The following is a 20,648-nucleotide window of genomic DNA, read 5'->3' as shown; positions in this document are numbered from 1 at the left end:
GTGTTCTTGAAGCTACGAACATGAGTTTGACCAAACTGCGGTAGGCAGTGGAAGACAGGAGTGCCTGGTGTGCTCTGGTCCATGGGGTCATGAAGAGTCGGACATGACTAAACGACTAAACAACAACAACAACAATTTGTCCCAGAGACAACGGCAAAATTACATTCAGAGGGATACCAGGGCAGAGGGCCTTCTCGGTAGTGGCACCCCGCCCTGTGGAACGCCCTCCCACCAGATGTCAAAAAGAAAAACAACTACCAGACTTTTAGAGGACATCTGAAGGCAGCCCCGTTTAGGGAAGCTTTTAATCTTTAAGAAATTAGTGTATTTTAAGCCGCCCAGAGGGGCTGGGGAAACCTAGCCAAATGGGCAGGGTATCAATCAAAAATTATTATTATTATTATTATTATTATTATTATTATTATTATTATTATTATTATCATCTTGAAAAGGCATTAATGAAAAATCGCAGCAGTTTCTAAAATAAGGTTCCTGCTTCTATCCTGTTCCTTTTGGAGCTGTATAGCAGGGATGGCGAGCCTGTGGCTCTCCAGATGTTGTTAGACGTCATCTCCCATTAGCCCCAGACAGTATACCCAAGCATGAGAGATGATGGCAGCCCAGAAACATCTGGAGGACCACAGTCACCAACACTGCTGTATCGGGTCAACTGTGCAACATCAATCAACACCCTGGAAACAACAGAATATTACCTACAAGGTTCAGACTCACCTTGTTGAATCTTGGTAATTTGACAAAGGGATAGACCCCGGATGGTAATGACGATGATGATAAAATGTTTTCTGCTTTCCTATATGGAGGGAAAGCAATTGGAGATTGCACAACTAACTTGAGGCGGCAATCGGCCTAAAACATTTCAATGTGAAATTAATGAACCAATGGAAAGCAGGAATTCCAGTGAGAAAATAAGTCAGAGAACAGAGGAGATATGCAATCAACTGTCGGGTATAGGGGGGATCCACTTCCTTATTTACTGAAGGTCATGCCAAATGGCAATGAAGACCCCAGCTATGCTTGCAAAGTTGAAAGGGCAAGAACGACTTGCATACCTGGACATTGGTTTCGCTGAAGTAAATAAACTGAAGCAGTAGCACAGAAGAGCATATAAACGTATCAAACTGGAGAGGATTTCAATGGTGTGGGCTTTGGTTGCCAAGGACAAAAGCAGCAGGAGAGCATATCTCCACAGGGAAGTTGTTAATCAAAATTAGAGCAAAGCACTGCAGGTTCTGTGGTATGAAATTTCCAAGTCCCTCCATACAGTCAACAGGAGATTTTCCAACCCAACTTTTACTCCCTTTTCCACTTTAGTGAAAGATCACTTATGACACAGGTCCTCAACCTTTGGGGGCCTTGGAGCACACCTGGAAATCTAAGAAACTCTTATGGGCACCAGAAAAATACCCTTTTCACAGAAGAGAAATTGGCAAGTCTCAGAAGAACAGCCCCCTCCAAACAGGCAAATTACCCTCCAAAACGAACACCAAGAAATAAATAACAGAAAACATCCTCCCACGAAAAAAACCCAGACAAGGCTCCCATAGAATTGTGTTATATTATTTGTGGCTTGTACGAGTCCGCTGTTTTATTTGATTTATTTTGTTGTGTTGTGTTTTATGATGGGCGTAAAGCCGAATAAACATCCTGATTGATTGATTGGCTCCCATAGCAAATAACTCCCATCCAAAAAAACCTCAATTAATTTTTAAAAATCATGGTAGGGGCATGGGGCCTTGTTGTGAAGGTACTATGATGCCCACAGCCACATTGGGGACCCCAGACATACGCCATATCTAAGGATGAGCTTTCAGAGGAAATTTCAGAAAATAATACAATGCATGATCTTCAAACGCACTATTTCAGTCATCTTTACAACAAACCGATAAGTAGGTCAGTTGTGTTTTTTTTTATTATTATTGCCGTGTTGCAGATCAGGGACTGAGACAAAGACTAGTCATGCACATTCCAATTTTTGCCTATCAGATAAATTTGTTTGTGAAATGTTTTCTTCAGTTTGGGGCTGGTGTGTTTTACCAACATGGAGGGTATTGGGTGGTGAGCTATGTGAAACCTCTACTTAATCCATAAGGCTTGACAGGGTATAGAACTGATGGACAAGGTGGAAGTACTGGGAACCTTGGGAGGAAGTCAGCTTGCTGTTGATACCAGGAAAGGTCCTAGATAGAACAAATAATGAAACAGTTGGTCTGTGAGCACTTAGAAAAAGATGCAGGGATGACTAAGATTCGACATAGGTTTCTCAAAAACAAATCATGGTACATGAATCTCATTTCTTCTTCTTTTTGATAGTGCTGCAGGATTGTCGGAATGCTGTTGACATAATGTACCTTGATTTCAGTAAGGCTGAAATTTCTGTGCAAAATAACAATAAAAAACAGGGAAAATTGGTACGACAGGCTATAAGAAAGTATTATATAATATAAAAAGAATAAAGTAATAAATAATAATAATAATAATAATAATAATAATAATAATAATACTCTGGGCGGCTTCCAACAAAACATTAAAATACAGAAATCCATCAAACATTAAAAGCTTCCCTAAACAGGGCTGCCTTAAGATGTCTTCTAAAGGTCTGGTAATCGTTGTTCTCTTTGACCTCTGGTGGGAGGGCGTTCCACAGGGTGGGTGCCACTACTGAGAAGGCCCTCTGCCTGGTTCCCTGTAACTTGGCTTCTCGTAGCGAGGGAACCGCCAGAAGGCCCTTGGCACTGGACCTCAGTGTCCGGGCAGAACGATGGGGGTGGAGGCGCTCCTTCAGGTATACTGGACCGAGGCCGTTTAGGGCTTTAAAGGTCAACACCAACACTTTGAATTGTGCTCGGAAATGTACTGGGAGCCAATGTAGGTCTTTCATTATTATTTTTATAATATTTTTTATTAGAATTTTCCAAAATATAAAAATAGGTAAACACAAAAAGAAAAAACTGTAACAATAACACTATACAAAAAAGATAAAAAGATAAAAAAAAGAAGAAAAGAAAACACACAATTAAAGATACTTGTTCCTTTGTATGTTCACATTGTATATAGGGACCCCCTCGGGTTCCCTTCCCCTGTGGTTCATTAGCACGTTTATACTTTAGCAAATTCTAAACCATTTAATCACCTTGTATAATCTTATTTTACTCCTTTCATTTAACATATTCATAAGTTCCACAGTTTATTTACAACCTAATTCTGATCTTGATATATCACTTTTGCATATTTTTTAAAATATAGCTTAAAGTCTTTCCATTCTTCTTCTGTCACTTCCTCTCCCCGGTTGCGGATTCTTCCGGTCATCTCAGCCAGTTCCATAAACTCCATCATCTTCATCTGCCAGTCGTCGATCATTGGTAGTACATGTGATTTCCAGTTCTTGGCGATTAGAATTCTTGCCGCCGTCGTAGCATACATGATGTAGCATCATGTATGCAATGTAGGTCTTTCAGGACCGGTGTTATGTGGTCTCGGCGGCCGCTCCCAGTCACTAGTCTAGCTGCCGCATTCTGGGTTAGCTGTAGTTTCTGGGTCACCTTCAAAGGTAGCCCCACGTAGAGCGCATTGCAGTAGTCCAAGCGGGAGATAACTAGAGCATGCAGCACTCTAGCGAGACAGTCTGCGGGCAGGTAGGGTCTCAGCCTGCGTACCAGATGGAGCTGATAAACAGCTGCCCTGGACACAGAATTGACCTGCGCCTCCATGGACAGCTGTGAGTCCAAAATGACTCCCAGGCTGCGCACCTGGTCCTTCAGGGGCACAGTTACCCCATTCAGGACCAGGGAGTCCTCCACACCTGCCCGCCTCCTGTCCCCCACATCTTTACAACAAACCTATAAGTAGGTCAGTTGTTTTTTTTTTATTATTCCTGTGTTGCAGATCAGGGACTGAGACAAAGACTAGTCATGCCCATTCCAATTTTTGCCTATCAGGTAAATTTGTTTGTGAAATGTTTTCTTCAGTTTGGGGTTGGTGTGTTTTACCAACATGGAGGGTATTGGGTGGTGAGCTATGTGAAACCACTACTTAATCCATAAGGCTTGACAGGGTATAGAACTGATGGACAAGGTGGAAGTACTGGGAACCTTGGGAGGAAGTCAGCTTGCTGTTGATACCAGGAAAGGTCCTAGAACAAATAATGAAACAGCTGGTCTGTGAGCACTTAGAAAAAGATGCAGTGGTTACTAAGATTCAACATAGGTTTCTCAAAAACAAATCATGGTACATGAATCTCATTTCTTCTTCTTTTTGATAGTGCTGCAGGGTTGTCGGAATGCTGTTGACATAATGTACCTTGATTTCAGTAAGGCTGAAATTTCTGTGCAAAATAACAATAAAAAATAAGGAAAATTGGTACGACAGGCTATAAGAAAGTATTAGATAATATAAAAAGAATAAAGTAATTAATAATAATAATAATAATAATAATAATAATTTATTTATACCCCGCCCATCTGGCCGGGTTCCCCCAGCCACTCTGGGCGGCTTCCAACAAAACATTAAAATACAGAAATCCATCAAACATTAAAAGCTTCCCTAAACAGGGCTGCCTTAAGATGCCTTCTAAAGGTCTGGTAATTGTTGTTTTCTTTGACCTCTGGTGGGAGGGCGTTCCACAGGGTGGGTGCCACTACCGAGAAGGCCCTCTGCCTGGATCCCTGTAACTTAGCTTCTCGTAGCGAGGGAACCGCCAGAAGGCTCTTGGCACTGGACCTCAGTGTCCGGGCAGAACGATGGGGGAGGAGATGCTCCTTCAGGTATACTGGACCGAGGCCGTTTATAAGTACATTCGATAACAGAAATGGTAAATACATTGGGAGCTGACAGGAAGTCTTTTGTATTGTAGTAAGAATGTATGATGAAACGGATTGTATAGGATTGAATTAATTTTTATTTGTATATTCAATACACAAGATTTGTTTTTGTTATTAATCAATTTCAATAAAGCATTAAAAAAAATGATATGCTTGTGGATTTTGTAGCTGATTGACTGACTGAACCCAAAGAATACTCATTCATGGTTTCTCGTCATCCTGGAAAAAAATGGCAAGTGGGATGCCCCAGGATTCTGTCCTGGTCCTGTTGTCTTTATCAATGACTTGGATGAAGGAATTGAGGGGATGCTCATCACATTTGCAGGTGACACCAAACTACCAGAAGGAGGGGTAGCTAATGCTGCAGAAGACAGAATCAGGATTCAAGATGGCCTTAACAGTTTTGAAAAATGTAAGGTTCTACACTTAGGTGGGAATAACCAGCTGCACAATTATAAGATTTGGACATATAAGGACACCTGGCATGTGTCTAACTCTGGCTTGTGTGCCAACTTTCCTTTTATGTTTTGGTCATGTGCAAATTGAATAAGCACCTCCTCTCCCCAGGTGCAGACACAAGAGCTATCCAGAATCACATCTGATCAGCCTGAACAACTGAGGTCCAGCTCCGAGGGCCTTCTGGTGGTTCCCTCATTGTGAGAAGTGAGGTTACAGGGAATCTGGCAGAGGGCCTTCTGGGTAGTGGCGCCCACCCTGTGGAACTCCTGTCAGATGTCAAAAAGATAAATAATTATACAACCTTCCATAGACATCAGAAGGCAGCCTTGTATTGGAAGCGTTTAATGTGTGATGTTCTGATATTCAAAACTTGCTACACACACTCCAGGTGGCAAGATGTTCACACTAGGGCTGGCCCACCCATGAAGCAAGGTGATGTGATTGCCTCAGGCAGCAGGATCCATGGGGCAGCAGATCTGGTCTCCAATTGTAGCCTTATTAGCTTCCAAGGGTCCTTTAGTTGCGCCCAGGCAGGACAGAGACAGTCAATAATGACACCGGTGGTTGAATTCAGAGAAAGAATTTAATCCTTATATTTAAGGGACTCTCGGTGATCCATGTTTCACGACAAGAGTAGAGTAACACAAATTTGCAAAGCTTCTTATATACTTCTTGGGCTCCTTCCCCCTCCTCTGTAAATGTGCGCACGCAAGGGGGTCACAAGTACATATAAGGAAGATCCGTGTCCGGTCCTGTGCATAAACACATGCTGACTCAGCCTTGAGTAAGACTATGCGTCAAGCATAGCAGCTTCCAGCGTCAAGCTTATCCACTGATAAGGCTTTCTCTGTGTTCCACACAAGGTCAGCTTATTCGGCCTTGATAGGAAGCTGTCTCACTTACATTACACTTTGACACACAGAGAGAGGCAAAGAAAAAGCATTTTAAGCAAGGCATCCCAGGGAAAGGCGGAGGGTGGGGCTAAGCCACACAATCAGAATTATACAATGCAACTATATGATCAGATTTAGCTCAATAATACAATTAGCAAACCCCTCCCTTCACAATGAATGAACTGGCCACTGCTGCTCCTTCCTGATTTAGATCTTCACTCATTCCTTCTTCCCCAGAGGGGGACACCATTTTGTGGTTCACTTCACGTGCCCAAAGGTCTTGCACTGGCCATGGCTCACGCATTACAAATATTTTAATTGTGCAACTCTGAGAGGATTGGAAACTTTTCTGTGGAGTCACTGCATGCATCCATTTAAAATGGTTGTATACCTTTACCCTTTTGCCCAACAAAGACTCTGCACACCAGGAAATAGAGGAAGATTGGTTTATTACACACAAATGAAAACAGTGCCCAGCAATGCAAGGAGGGAGCTGAAGAACAAAATAGGAAAAGGTAAGGGAACATCTAGCTACTTTAAATGAATTCAAATCTCCAGGGAATGATGAGCTGCACCAAGGGTCCTAGAAGGAGCTCGAGGATGTAATCTCAGAACCTCTCTCTATAATCTTTGAGAATTCTTGGAGAGCAAGTGAGGTCCCTGCGGTGTGGAGGCGAGCAATTTTTGTCCCCATCTTCAAAGGGAGATGGGAGGAAGACCAGTCAGCTTGACATTGATACCAGAAAAGGTCCTAGAACAAATAATTACTTGATCGGTGTGAGCATTTAGAAAAGGATGCTGTGATTACTAAGACCCAGCATGGCTTTCTCAAAAACAAGTCATGCCAGACAAATCTCATTATTATTTTTTATAGCGTTGTAAGTGGATCAGGGGAATGCTGTGGATGTAGAGAGTCTTGATTTCAGTAAGGCTTTTTGACAGAAGTCCTCCATGAGAGGAGATATGATAGTCATCTTCAAATACCTAAAAAGCTATCACATGGAAGATGGAGCAAGATTGTACTCCAGAGGGTACAATCTGAACCAATGGCTTCAAGTTACAAGAGATTCCAGCTAAACATATGGAAAAACTTTCTGAAGACAGTGGAACGATCTTCCTCGGTCCTGGGTGGCCTCTCCTTCTTTGGAGGTTCTTCCTATAGATAAATTTTATTGTTTAAAAGCACGATGAATAAAAACACAAATATACATCAGAAAAATACAAAAAGTTACAAATACAGGAAAAAAGAGGGGGGGGGAGAAAAACACATACAAAGCCGTCCTTCCTATTGGGCTTACTGGCGCATTGCGCCAGGGCACTGGCCTCTCAGGGGCGCTCCAGCGAGTGGGGGAGCCTGCTCGGCTCCCCTTTCCTTCCTGCATGCCCACCAGCTGTGCCCCATCAACCATATGGCTGGCGGGCATGCAGCTTGCCTCCCAAGCCTCTGCGGGAGGAGAGCTATCCCTGCAGAGGCTTAGGATGGAAGCTGCGCCCTGCCAACTATATGGCTGGCGGGTGTGCAGCTTCCTTCCCAAGCCTCCAAGGGAGGAGAACAATCCCCGCAGAGGCTTGGGAAAAGGTCAACCACTGTGAGAAATGGGGGGAGGGCGCCGGAGGGATCTTTGCACCACGGCGCCGGATATGCTTAAGACGGCCTTGCACATATATGGGCAGCAATGCAATCATTAAGTCGGTGTTTCTCAAACTTGGGTCTCCAGCTGTTGTTGAACTAGAATTCCCATCACCACTGACCACTGGTCCTGCTAGCTAGGGGTGATGGGAGTTGTAGTTCAACAGTAGCTGAGAACCCAAGTTTGAGAAACACTGCATTAAGCACATATACAGTATACAACTTATATCTAAAGAGTAACATAAGTCCCCAGTGAACCAAAAAAAGCCCTAAAGCGTGGGTGTAACAATATGCCACAGACACATGCTAAAAAAAGAGAGAACAAGGGAGATGGTTAGTTTGAATGCAACTATACCCTATAGAGAGGGCGGAGGCTTCCTGTGTGAGTGAATAATGCAAAGACCATTTGGTTGCCTATACTAGTCCTAAATCATAAATCTACTCTTGGAAGATTTAATTATATTTGAAGTCTGGTTATTACTTACAGGGGAGTGATAGTTAATATAAGGGACATATATGATTATGATGCTGATCTTTACTGTATGTATTAGGGTTAAGAAAATATTTGCTTATGGTAGTTATGCTCTGGTCCATGAAGAGTCGGACACAACTAAATGACTAAACAACAACAACAAAAGCTCAGCTAATCCTAGCACATGCAGGCCCCAAATACCTGAAAGACAGATTGCAGTCCGTTTCCCCATTACAGATACCCATCATTTTGGCCAAAGTTTAAAACAGACCCGAAAGCGGACACACCATCTGTGTGCTCTAGTGTCCAAGTGATGTTGGCTCCCACTCCTGCTACTATAAGATGTGACAGCTAAAGACACTAATGAAAATGGTGCCTAATGACCCTCTTCATGGCCGCTTTCATTTCACTATTCCTGAGACTGTAGATGAAGGGATTCAGCATAGGGGTCACCATGGTATACATGACAGAGGCCACAGTGTCCTTGCGATCCGAGTTGTTGGAACGTGGCTTGAAATAAACCCAGCTCACAGTGCCATAGAACAAGACCACCACAGCAATGTGGGACCCGCAGGTGGAGAAAGCCTTTTTCTTTCCAGAGCTGGATGGAATCTTCAGGATGGTGTAGAAAATGCGCACATAGGAGATGGCGATCAGCACAAATGGCCCCAGGACCTCCACCACCCCTTCAGTCAGAAGCAGCATTTCAATGACACTGCTGTCTGAGCAAGAGATCTCCAACAAAGGGTAAAGATCGCAGAAGAAATGTGGGATCTCCCTAGAGTCACAGAACGAAATGCGGGACATCAAAATGGTATAAAGCAGAGAGTGGACAATAGGGATAGCCCAGGACACTGATGCGAGGAGGAGGCAACGCTTACGGCTCATCAGGGCAGAATAACGCAGGGGGGAGCAGATGGCCACGTAACGGTCGTAGGCCATGGAAGCCAACAGGAAGCTGTCTGAGTTGCCAAAAGACACATAAAAGTACATCTGCACCAGGCAGGCATGAAAGGAGATGGTCTTTTTATGAGACAACAAGTTTTCTAGCACTTTGGGGACTGTGGTGGAGATGAAGCCCAAGTCAGCTAAGGCAAGGTTGCTGAGGAAGAAATACATAGGAGCGTGGAGGAGCTGTAAATCAGAACGGATCAAGAAGATGATTGTTGCGTTCCCCAGAATGGCCAGCAGGTACACGGAGAGGAATAGCAGGAAGAGGAGCCCTTGAAACTCTGGCTGGGTTGGGAAGCCATGGAGGAATGATTCAGAGAAGTCTGTTGCATTCCCAGGACTCATTAGGCTAAAGCTGCCGTAGGGGCAAGAAGAAGAAATGTTTAGGCTAGTAAATTCCCCACCCTCTGCTTGCTAGCTGCCCAAACTGAGCTATGCAGAAATCCCTCTTTCCTCTCCTCATATTGTATTTTGGTTTTGAGATACTGACAGACACAGACATAGCAAGGGACTTTAAGAAGCTGACATAGCAAGGGATTAGAAGCTGAAGGGCCTTAGGGTTTTTTCATCACTGCTTCCTGTTGATCGCTGTGGCCCAGGAAGAGAGGGGAAGATACTGGAGGTAAACCAGTGGCTGCTCAGGTGTTGTCAGGAATGGTTTGGCTTCTTGGACCATGGTTCCTGCTTCCTTGAGGATGGACTTCTGGCAAGAGATTGGTTATACCTCACAGTGGTTGGCAAGAATGTGTTTGCTAAGGGTCTCATGAACCCCATCAGGGGAGCTTTAAACTAAATCCTGAGGAGGGAGACAATATTACAGATGAAAGGAAAACACGTTGATGCACAGGAAAATGAGGTGGTGCTACAGAAACCTGCTAAAGGGCAGGAAACTACAAGAAGGAAGCAGCTGGAGGGAACGTCTTGTGGTTTCAGTTGTCTCTATACAAATGCACAGAGTATAGGAAACAATGAAGACAAATTTGAACTCTTAATACAGGGTGGCAGATATGACCTAATAGAAATTATTGAAACCTGGTGGGATAAGACTCATGACTGGAATGTAGAAATTGAGGGGTCATGGGCTTTAATTGTACTGGGTGAATTCAGCAGATACTGATTAGTAACCATTAAATAATCCTCAATAGATTTCTTGGATGTTAGAAGCTTTTAAGTGGGTGACACATTGTTTCACCAATCTATGAGCAGTGAGAGATTCTAGAGGTGCCAGGCATGCTTACCAGGGTCTGTGTTTACTTTTGGAACAATGAGGCCAAGTGGAGTCCGTTATCTCTTTATGATACATGGTTTATTTACATATGTATGCAATCTGTGTCTAGATTGAGAGAGATCAGAGCATTCACATCCCAAGAGGGTCCTGTTTCTTCCATTGCTGCAGCCTCAGATTCCAAGAGACTCCAAATATCATGTCTCACCTCTTCTGCAGCTTCATGCTTTGCCCCCCCCCCACTCTCCAGCTTCAAAAATGACAATTCTTTCCTGTTTGCTTACCTCATTGCCCACTGCAGTTCTGCTCCACCCTCCTGAAACTCTGTCCTTTTGTCTCTGCTAATTATCTCTTACCTCAGAGAGGGCTTTCCCCATTTTCTGTCCAGCCAAGACAGAAACTGACCTTCTTAATGGGTTTGTCTTGGCCATTCCAATGATTACCTTTTGATGGTTCTTCTGCCAAGTGGTTTCCTGGACATGGAAAACCCACTTTAAACTCAAGGCCCAATAGGCCCAGTAATTTAGGGGTTTCCTTAAATTCTAACCCTTCACTGAATCCAGATATTTTAGGGGAGTCTTGCTCCCACCCCAAAAACATAACTATATTCACACTTACTTAAGTAAAGGCACTTGCTCACTTGCTCCTGTCAATGTGAAGAACAAAGGAAGTGGACTTGTTCTGCATAGGAGGAAACTGGCCTCCTTCATCTGCTGAGGAGATTAGCTCTGTATTTTCTGATGCAAGGGAAGTGTTTGTTCATCTCTGCTTAAAGGTGGTGATCTCCAGGGTCCAAGGACGTCTCAAACAGGTTCCCCCTCCAGAAATAATATAATGCAATAGCATAAACTCTGGAGAATCATCATTCAGAGACCCAACCCATCATTCAGCTTAACAAATTAGCTTGTCCTCATTAATAAGTCTTAGAAAAGTTTTTTTTTCCTTTGAGTATGGATGTCAAGAGGATTCTGGTTTGCTCCACAACTGGGGACAAGCATAATCTCTGGGGGCTGGGGGCGGTCTATGCACAGATCAGAAAAGATGTGAGGGATAATCTACAGCAGGCATCCCCAAACTTCGGCCCTCCAGATGTTTTGCCCTACAACTCCCATGATCCCTAGCTAACAGGACCAGTGGTCAGGGATGATGGGAATTGTAGTCCAAAACATCTGGAGGGCCGAAGTTTGGGGGTGCCTGATCTACAGATTGATACCCAAAGGAGCATGACAGCACAATGGTCTAAGGGCTGCCTTCTTCTTAAACATTTTACATTGGCAAGATTTTGATTTGGAACAGGACATGGGATGGGATGGACTGGGCCCCAGAAAGGAGACTCTCCAGAGAGGAAGCAGCTGGGATCCTAGAATTGTGTTTGAAGCAGCTGCAGAAATTGTCAGCTTCTGCACATTGAGCTTTGAGGGATACAATGGAGATCTCTGCCATGACTTGCATAAAGGAAGGGGGAGTGAGAAAACGAGCAAAAAAGACTGGGGGATATATCACCCTCCCCCGTGGTGTGCAGTCGTTGGAATAGGGGGACTAGGCTAGTTCCCTAAATGTTTCCCTGGTGCCTCATTCCCAAAGCCTGGGAATCTTCTTCCCAGCTAAGGAAGGAGGCGCTATGCTCACGGGCACAACATCAACACCCCCCCATTGCCCTTGCAAGCTGGTGCCCCTACGAAAAAATTCGCCGCACAGCACTGCTCTTACCCCAAGTATATTTGGATGGGTGGGCTTCTGCCCACTCCATATTTTTGAGGGTTTTTTGAGCAGTGAGTATTTCCCCAGTCAGCTTGGTTTCATTTCGCAGGGGCAATAATGTCCTTGCAATTTTTTGGACATCCAAAACCACAGATTCTGGATCTACCCTGAGATGTCTTTTTAACAGTGCATTCTGCCTTGGAAATGTGAGAACCATCCCCAAAACATCCTGAATCCAGCCAATGCACACAACTTTAGTTGGGCTCAATAAACCCTCCAACTACCCCTCCTATTTTTTTAACCACATCATGACCTCCTGGTAGCGACCTTCTTAAAAAACCCTAAGGGGCTAGTCCCTCTACTCAGGTAGTTTCCCAAGCCACTAAGGGTTTTATGTCCCAACACCTTGAATTCGGCTCAGTTCCAGAAAAACGTCTACTTCTGCTTCATTGACTAAGCAAAAGACTTTGACTGTGTCGACCACAGCAAACTATAGCAAGTTCTTAAAGAAATGGGAGTGCCTGATCACCTCATCTGTCTCCTGAGAAATCTCTATGTGGGACAAGAAGCTACAGTTAGAACTGGATATGGAACAACTGATTGGTTCAAAATTGGGAAAGGAGTACGACAAGGTTGTATATTGTCTCCCTGCTTATTTAACTTATATGCAGAATTCATCATGCGAAAGCCTGGACTGGATGAATCCCAAGCCGGAATTAAGATTGCCAGAAGAAATATCAACAACCTCAGATAGGCAGATGACACAACCTTGATGGCAGAAAGCGAGGAGGAATTAAAGAACCTTTTAATGAGGGTGAAAGAGGAGAGCGCAAAATATGGTCTGAAGCTCAACATAAAAAAAAAAACCCAAGATCATGGCCACTGGTCCCATCACCTCCTGGCAAATAGAAGGGGAAGAAATGGAGGCAGTGAGAGATTTTACTTTCTTGGGCTCCTTGATGGTGACAGCAGTCACGAAATTAAAAGACGCCTGCTTCTTGGGAGAAAAGCAATGACAAACACTAGACAGCATCTTAAAAAGCAGAGACATCACCTTGCCGACAAAGGTCCATATAGTTAAAGCTATGGTTTTCCCAGTAGTGATGTATGGAAGTGAGAGCTAGACCATAAAGAAGGCTGATCGCCGAAGAATTGATGCTTTTGAATTATGGTGATGAAGGGGACTCTTGAGAGTCCCATGGACTGCAAGAAGATCAAGTCTATCCATTCTGAAGGAAATCAGCCCTGAGTGCTCACTGGAAGGACAGATCGTGAAGCTGAGGCTCCAATACTTTGGCCACCTCATGAGAAGAGAAGACTCCCTGGAAAAGACCCTGATGTTGGGAAAGATGGAGGGCACTAGGAGAAGGGGACGACAGAGGACGAGATGGTTGGACAGTGTTCTCGAAGGTACAAACATGAGTTTGACCAAACTGCAGGAGGCAGTGGAAGACAGGAGTGTCTGGCGTCCATTGGGTCACGAAGAGTCGGACACGGCTAAACGACTAAACAACAACAACCTGGTGTTTTATTTGTGGGGCATAGGAATTTGTTCACCCCCCAAAAAATATAGTCCGGCCCACCACATGGTCTGAGGGACAGTGGACCAGCCCACAGCTGAAAAAGGTTGCCGACCCCTGCTTTAGATAGAGCCCCTTTTAAAACCATGTTTGGAGCACAGTGTGTTTGAAGAGCATGCTCTTGTTTCTTTTTGAAACACAATTGTAATAGCCAATGAATTCATTTATTTTTAGGGTTGAAAATATTTGTGCCTTTGGCATGCATGTCTACTGCAGAAGACCATCTACGGTAATTACTTATAGCACTAGTGAGTCATATGAATGAACCAGCAAGTTGTTCAAAAACACAATAAACTGGAGTGGTCTGAAATATAACACCCACCCACGAATTTTGCCCCGATGGCTTTTGTAGCGCTTTGTATTTACCCCTTTTATGATTTCTATATATTTAAACACTGCCGTCCACACAGACACCACCAGGGGAGATTCCACTTCCATGGGCTGTGATTTTAATGAAGAACTAGATCCTAGGGAGATCCTTTAAAAGACTCACATAGAAACAGTCACTGTGCTCCAAAGCCCAAATTGAGTATTTACGAAGTGTGCCAATTGCTGAACACGGGTGGCGCTGTGGGTTAAACCACAGAGCCTACCTAGGGCTTGCCGATCAGAAGGTTGGCGGTTCGAATCCCCACAATGGGGTGAGCTCCCGTTGCTTGGTCCCAGATCCTGCCAACCCAGCAGTTCAAAAGCATGTCAAAGTGCAAGCAGATAAATAGGTACCACTCCGGCAGGAAGGTAAATGGCGTTTCCGTGTGCTGCTCTGGTTCGCCAGAAGCGGCTTTGACCTGGAAGCTGTACGATGGCTCCCTTGGCCAATAGAGCAAGATGAGCGCCGCAACCCGAGAGTCGGTCACGACTGGACCTAATGGTCAGGGGTCCCTTTACCTTTTACCAAGTGCTACTCTGATTTTCTCTTTCTTGCTTTTAACACTGGAAAGCTCCCTGGGACATTGACTTCAAAGGGTGGGATCTTTGCTACTCAGGATGAATGCTTTTTAAAAAATGAGAACAGCCATAATTTAGTAGGTAGAGCAGACTAACATTGATGAACACCCCTGATACCTTCATATTCATCCCAATTTCTTCCCTTTCCTGATTTGATAGCTTTGAGCTCTAAGATAGCTATGTAGTTTATTCTTTATATGTGTCTATTATTATTATTATTATTATTATTATTATTATTATTATTATTATTATTTATTTATTTATTTATACCCCGCCCATCTGGCTGGGTTTCCCCCACCACTCTGGGCGGCTTCCAACAAATACTAAAATACATTAAAATATCACAGATTAAAAACTTCCCTAAACAGGGCTGCCTTTAGGTGTTTTCTAAATGTCAGGAAGTTGTTTATCTGCCTGGTTCCCTGTAGCTTTGCTTCTCGCAGTGAGGGAACCGCCAGAAGGCCCTCGGCGCTGGACCTCAGTGTCCGGGCAGAACGATGGGGGTTGAGACGCTCCTTCAGGTATACAGGACCGAGGCCATTTAGGGCTTTAAAGGTCAGCACCAACACTTTGAATTGTGCTCAGAAACGTACAGGGAGCCAATGTAGGTCTTTCAGGACCGGTGTTATGTGGTCTCGGCGGCCACTCCCAGTCACCAGTCTAGCTGCCGCATTCTGGATTAATTGCAGTTTCCGGGTCACCTTTAAAGGTAGCCCCACGTAGAGCGCATTGCAGTAGTCCAAGCGGGAGATAACTAGAGCATGCACCACTCTAGTGAGACAGTCTGCGGGCAGGTAGCGTCTCAGCCTGAGTACCATATGGAGCTGATAGACAGCCGCCCTGGACACAGAATTAACCTGCGGCTCCATGGTCTATTCATTATATATGACCCCATTGCAAGATGAGCAGCTTTTATACTTGATTTACAATATTGTCTTATTCCTTATATATTTCTATTTTTATTTTCATATATAAATTCATTGCTAGATAAACAAAATATAATTCCATTTTTCAAGTTAAAGCAATTGGCAGGTTCTACTGTAAACATTTTTATGTTTAAATAGAGTAATTTAATTTAATCTAATTAAATTAAATTAGAGTAATTCAAACTATAGTAAACTCACACTGTGGAAGCAATGAGGTTGCTCTAGAATAACCTTACTCTCATGCCTAAAAAATATGTTGGGGCAAAAGGTAAACACTACTTTCATCAATAGTCTCTGACTCGCCTTATTCAATGGAGGGAACCTCTAGACCCCTCAGTAACGCCATGGATACCCATACCGATTTGAAATGTTCATTTCCTTCTCACGCTCCACAAAATATTTCACCCTCCCTACGGAAGTCCAGTGTGATGCCTCCTCCCTCTCTCTCTGAGCTTGCCTTTTCATTGCCTCTCGGATGGGCCGTTGTTCTTCAGTTATTGGCAAGGATTCTTCGAGGTCGTCTGGAGGTGTCCTCCAGGGAATAAAAGTATCCCCTCGGTATGGCGGAGAGGCTGGTGGTTGCACTTGCAAGGGCTGAGCTCTCGTTGCAGATGACCGGATGTTGCTTAGGAACCTGGGGATTTCATCTGGCACAGCTGGCCGGTGAGGTCGGGTGGGCAGCCTCTCAGAATCGGGGGGATGTGGTCTCCACCAGCTGGGGTGGGGAAGCTGAGAGCTGGATGGCCATCCTTCATGGGCGTGTGAAGCTGATGGCTTTGGCAACGGCTTTGGCAATGGATGTTCACAATGGGTGGGCAGTCTTTGGGAAGAAGAAGAAGATTGCTGCCGAGGAAAGGAGAGGGGTGCCAGCCTCCGCGCCAAGAAGGGTGCTGGCCTTGGCAGGGAGGGGGGCTGGGGAGGGGGCACTGGCTTATGCAGGGACTTCAGAAGAGGTATTTCCTGTGGAGCCTGTGTGTTCCCAGAAATACTGCTGGTGGCAGTTACCGGAGGGAGGTTTCTGGCAGCCATGGATGTAGTGTTCTTCTTCCCAAGGGGATGGAAGACTTGTACAGACTCCATCATGTGCCAAGCCAGATTGGTCCTGGGGATTGGCATAAAGTGGCGGTCTTCCAATTTGATCTTTTTCCCTTTAAAACCCGGTGCGCTCCCTTTCACGGCAGCCTTCTCTTTGGTTTCAGGTCCCATCTCATTTTTCTCCAACCCTGTCTGGCAATGTTTGGAGTTTCCTTTATCCGAATTGTCCTCTTCGTTTTTAAAACTTCCCTCCTCTTGAAATGGAAGCTTTCTCTTCTCCTTACCTTTTTTCTCCTGACCAGGATGACTTTCCTTAGAGTCCATTATGCTTGTTCCCTCTATGCTCAGAAAACACTTGGGAAACTTTGGTGAAGCTTCTGCCTTTGTCAAAGGGCCTCTCCTTTTCCCTTTAATCTCTGGTAATGCCTTTGGCGGCTTCATGGACTTTTCATGGGCGAGCTGGCATTTACTAGAGCCCTCTGGGATAGGTTCCAGAGTGATTCTGGGGAGCTTGGTTAATGTCTGGGACTCAGCAACACCCCACTTTCTTCTCCCTGTCATGCTGGTGGCTTTGCCTTCAGTTTTCCCGTTCCCCTCGCGTTTTCCTTTGCTTTGGGTGGAATCACATTTTGACTTCTGGGTTTTCTTCAAGGATTTGGGTCTCAGAGGATCTGGTGGAAACGGAAACCCGATATCTTTTAAGATGCAGACTGGGCGCTGGATCAATGGGTTACCCCAGGGCTTATTCGGTTTTGTATCCTGCTCATCTGTTGGAGGAAGCGGCGCCTGTCCCTGTGTTGCTGAGCCCTTTCTGAGTATGGTCACCTCTGCGCTCTTGATGTTTGGAACATTCACCAAGGAATGTGGGTGCTGGGCTTTTGGCACCTCTTTGCATGACTCAGGGGCGTCCGGGATTGACTTTGCCTCTACTCTGAAAGACCTTGTGGACACTGGTGCTAATGACTGGTGGCTCCCCAGGGCTTCCTCTGGAAGGCAGCGCTCCATCAGCACCCCTTCACTGCCTTTGGTTGTCTCACCGGAAGCAAGAGGTGGAAATAGGCCTTCTGGAATAAGCGGCTCCAGTGAAGCAATCAGGGTCTCTATCTCGGGATACTTAGAGAGGAGGTCCTCTGGCAGCTGGAACTCGTCTCGGAGGAGACTTTCTTCATCAGCTGGTTGGGGAGGTGGCGGCGGATGTTCCACCACTGAAAGAAAACAAATGAAAAGCATAACTCTCAGTGTTTGAAGACATAGAATCTACTCCAGTTGGCTGATACAAACTTGAGGAAGTCCAAGACTCCCATGACTAGCTGTTAGAGCATCTCCATATTAAATAAAGTTTTAAAATGGCATATGGATCTGGATCCATGTTTATCATGTGTAGATTCTTAGCCAAACTATCAGAAGTGCTAGATTGGGCCATGACATCTAGCCCGGAAAGTAGACTTGGAAAGCACATGGTCTCAGTCACTGTATGTTCCCACACTTACCATTCAGCCCAGCATTGTTGAGCTGGGTTCCTTCCAGTTTTCCTTGTGCTATAGATGCACCTAGGACACCTGTCACTTGGGCACTGACTGTTCCTGTCCCCTGAAGTCCATGTGGGACTTGTACCACTGAAAGAAATTAATCAGGAGAGATCAGTGATTCTACAGCCAAGGAAGACCACCAATTAATTAATTAATTCAGTTACTCTTTCTTCTGTCCAGAGGAAGGTAAGTGAAGGCCTTGTTCTCTCCCTAGGGAGGCTCAGCAGCCATAGACTTTCCAACTAGATAATGCACACAACTGTCTAAAGGTGGGCAGGCTGCCTGCCTGGAGGTGGGTTCAGGGGCTAAAGTGGCCTCTGGGCTCTATGTGTTTTCAGTGATATAAACTGGGGTCCATTTTTTTATACACCTCAGATTTCAGTGTTCAGTGATGAAGTGAAAGCGGGGAAACTGAATAGTATGAGGTACCCTGAATCCAACATTGTCCCAGAGGATTATGGGTGGTAGTATATGGTGTGTGGTATGCTCACATGACATGCTGTTTTGGATTAAGAACATAAGCCCATGAGAAGAGAACTGGTGGATCAGGCTAAAGGCCCATCTCCTCCAACATCCTGTTCTTGTAGCAGATGCTACAAGGAGGACCTGGGTGCAACAGTGTTTCCCCCACTTGTGATTCTCAGCAACTGAGAATAGGGAAGGTAGAATATGGCTGTTGTGGCCAGTAGCCATGAATAACTTCAGCTATGAAATTGGATTGTTTTTCTAAACATACTTGTCTCTCCGCTGCGATAAGAGGTTGTCCCTTGCTATCATAATCTTGAAACTAATATAAATGGTGTTCCTTCCATACCTTTACATTATGTGATTTGTTTTTATCTTGAAGTGGCAGTTAAAGAGCTAAAACTGTTGCCCATTTCCCCATAGTCTAAATGATGTGAATCAATAGGGATTAGTAAACCAACTCAATGACTTCATTAAGGATAATACCCTTATAGGTCAGTCCAACTGAAATTTAGGCCCCAACCGTTCTACAAAAGGGAGTTACTCCAACCCCTTAATAATCTTGGTTTCTCTTTTCTCAACCTTTTTCAGGTCTCAATTACCTGTTTTGAGCGGGGAGGCAGAATTGTGCACTGTACAGTATTCCAAATGTGGTTGCATCGTAGATTAGGATAACAGTTTTGGGATATTGCAACTTACTCCGTTCCAATATACCCAACGCTCACCCACACTGCAGGGCCATGTGGAAATGGTACTAGGAAATGGTACCTACTGAGGTTAGGTTAATTGCCTGGTGAGTTGGATGGTCCCAGACACCCATTAGAAAGCAAATGATCCCTTTACAAAGATGAGCACAGACCTTGTGAAGCTGGAAAGTACCCAGTGGCTGGGGTAGGTTCCAGGGTGGGTTGCTGGAGGACCAGAAGCATCTCATTGTTCGCAGCTGGTGGCATAGGGACAGTGCTACCAATCCGGACGATGGGGTTCCTCTGCTCCAGTGGGATGGGGGCTAATGTTCCATGGTGGTAGAGGCCCACCCCATCCTGGAAGGAGGTTGGGCGAATGGGACCAAGACCAGGAGGCTGCAGCTGAACCAGCTGGAGGTGAGGTTGTCTATATAATTGATTCATAGGTCTGGCCGTTGCAAAGTCCCTGTGCTGTGTTTGCAGTGGTGCATACAAAGGCACTGAGAGATGTCCAGTTGTGCTCCACCCATGGAGAGAAGGATGCAGAGCCACTGGGGTGAACATCTGCTGCTGATCATTCTGTACACCCTGCAAGAGAGGTATTTCACCATGAAGGTATCCCTGGGTGGTGGTGCTGCTGCCTTGGTTTTGTTGGAAGGGCAGAGCTGATCCTTGAACCCGCAGCCAACCACAGGTCTCACATGGTGCTGATGAGTGGGAGAGGCTGTGTTGACATTCTCCCACCGTGGAGCTGGCAGTCACTGGGGTGCTCTGAGGCTGGCTGTTACCCCCTTCGGTCCGCCTGCTGTTCGGAGCCGGATCTGCAACGCAAACAAAGGGAGCAGGAGTGTAAAGATCCCTGCAGTTCCTGATCAGCCTTCGCAAGAATCAGCCCTTCCTTAGCAAAGTGGTTTTCTTACTGTTAGGTCAGCCTCTAGTTTATGCAACAAATAATCTCTAGCAGACTTGCCATGGAATTGCACCAGTAGTGCTAAATCTTTTTTTAAATGTTTTTATGGCTATTGTGGTTTTCCCTTTTGTTCCCCCTGTGAACGATGCCATCACCTTTGGCTTGCGCAATAAAGTTTATGAATTGAATTGGTGACTTATGATCCCATTGGGGAGGAATCTTCGTTCCATCCTATCTCCTTCCCTCTCTCTTCCACAGATGAAAAGCCCCACCCTGCTGCTGTTGCCATAGCAGCTTCTGTCTTTCATGATGTTCTGCTATGTCCCGTCTCCCCCAGGGTAAACATGAAGGTGAATTTTTCCCAGTGTTCCTCAAATGCACCCATGCTCAGTGTCAATTC

At 45.0% G+C, this 20,648-nt stretch overlaps 2 protein-coding genes across 2 annotated transcripts; both read right to left on the bottom strand.

The window, feature by feature from the left end:
- Positions 1 to 8,652: 8,652 nt before the first annotated feature.
- Positions 8,653 to 9,588, bottom strand: LOC118097701 (olfactory receptor 1f45-like). The gene has a single exon (XM_035140844.3). The coding sequence runs from the start codon at positions 9,586 to 9,588 to the stop codon at positions 8,653 to 8,655; it is 936 nt and encodes a 311-aa protein (XP_034996735.3).
- A 6,368-nt stretch (positions 9,589 to 15,956) lies between these two features.
- On the bottom strand, positions 15,957 to 19,902 carry LOC148683351 (uncharacterized). The gene is made up of 3 exons (XM_088658342.1): positions 19,512 to 19,902; positions 18,149 to 18,274; positions 15,957 to 17,863 (listed from the first exon to the last, which is right to left on the bottom strand). The coding sequence occupies exons 1-3, from the start codon at positions 19,900 to 19,902 to the stop codon at positions 15,957 to 15,959; spliced, it is 2,424 nt and encodes an 807-aa protein (XP_088514468.1).
- Between the last annotated feature and the right edge of the window lie 746 nt (positions 19,903 to 20,648).

The sequence above is a fragment of the Zootoca vivipara genome, chromosome 15 (assembly GCF_965207765.1).
Source record: "Zootoca vivipara chromosome 15, rZooViv2.hap1.1, whole genome shotgun sequence".
NCBI lineage: Eukaryota > Metazoa > Chordata > Lepidosauria > Squamata > Lacertidae > Zootoca > Zootoca vivipara.
This window is presented reverse-complemented; position numbering and strand designations above follow the sequence as displayed.

What these genes read in the sequence shown, in the direction of transcription:
- LOC118097701 (XM_035140844.3), bottom strand. Translation starts at nt 9,588, where the DNA reads ATGAGTCCTGGGAATGCAACAGACTTCTCTGAATCATTCCTCCATGGC.
- LOC148683351 (XM_088658342.1), bottom strand. Translation starts at nt 19,902, where the DNA reads ATGTTCACCCCAGTGGCTCTGCATCCTTCTCTCCATGGGTGGAGCACA. An exon ending in GTACTTTCCAGCTTCACAAG is followed by an intron (nt 18,275 to 19,511) that starts GTCTGTGCTCAT and finishes AATTTCTTTCAG; the next exon opens with TGGTACAAGTCCCACATGGA. An exon ending in CAACAATGCTGGGCTGAATG is followed by an intron (nt 17,864 to 18,148) that starts GTAAGTGTGGGA and finishes GTTTTCTTTCAG; the next exon opens with TGGTGGAACATCCGCCGCCA.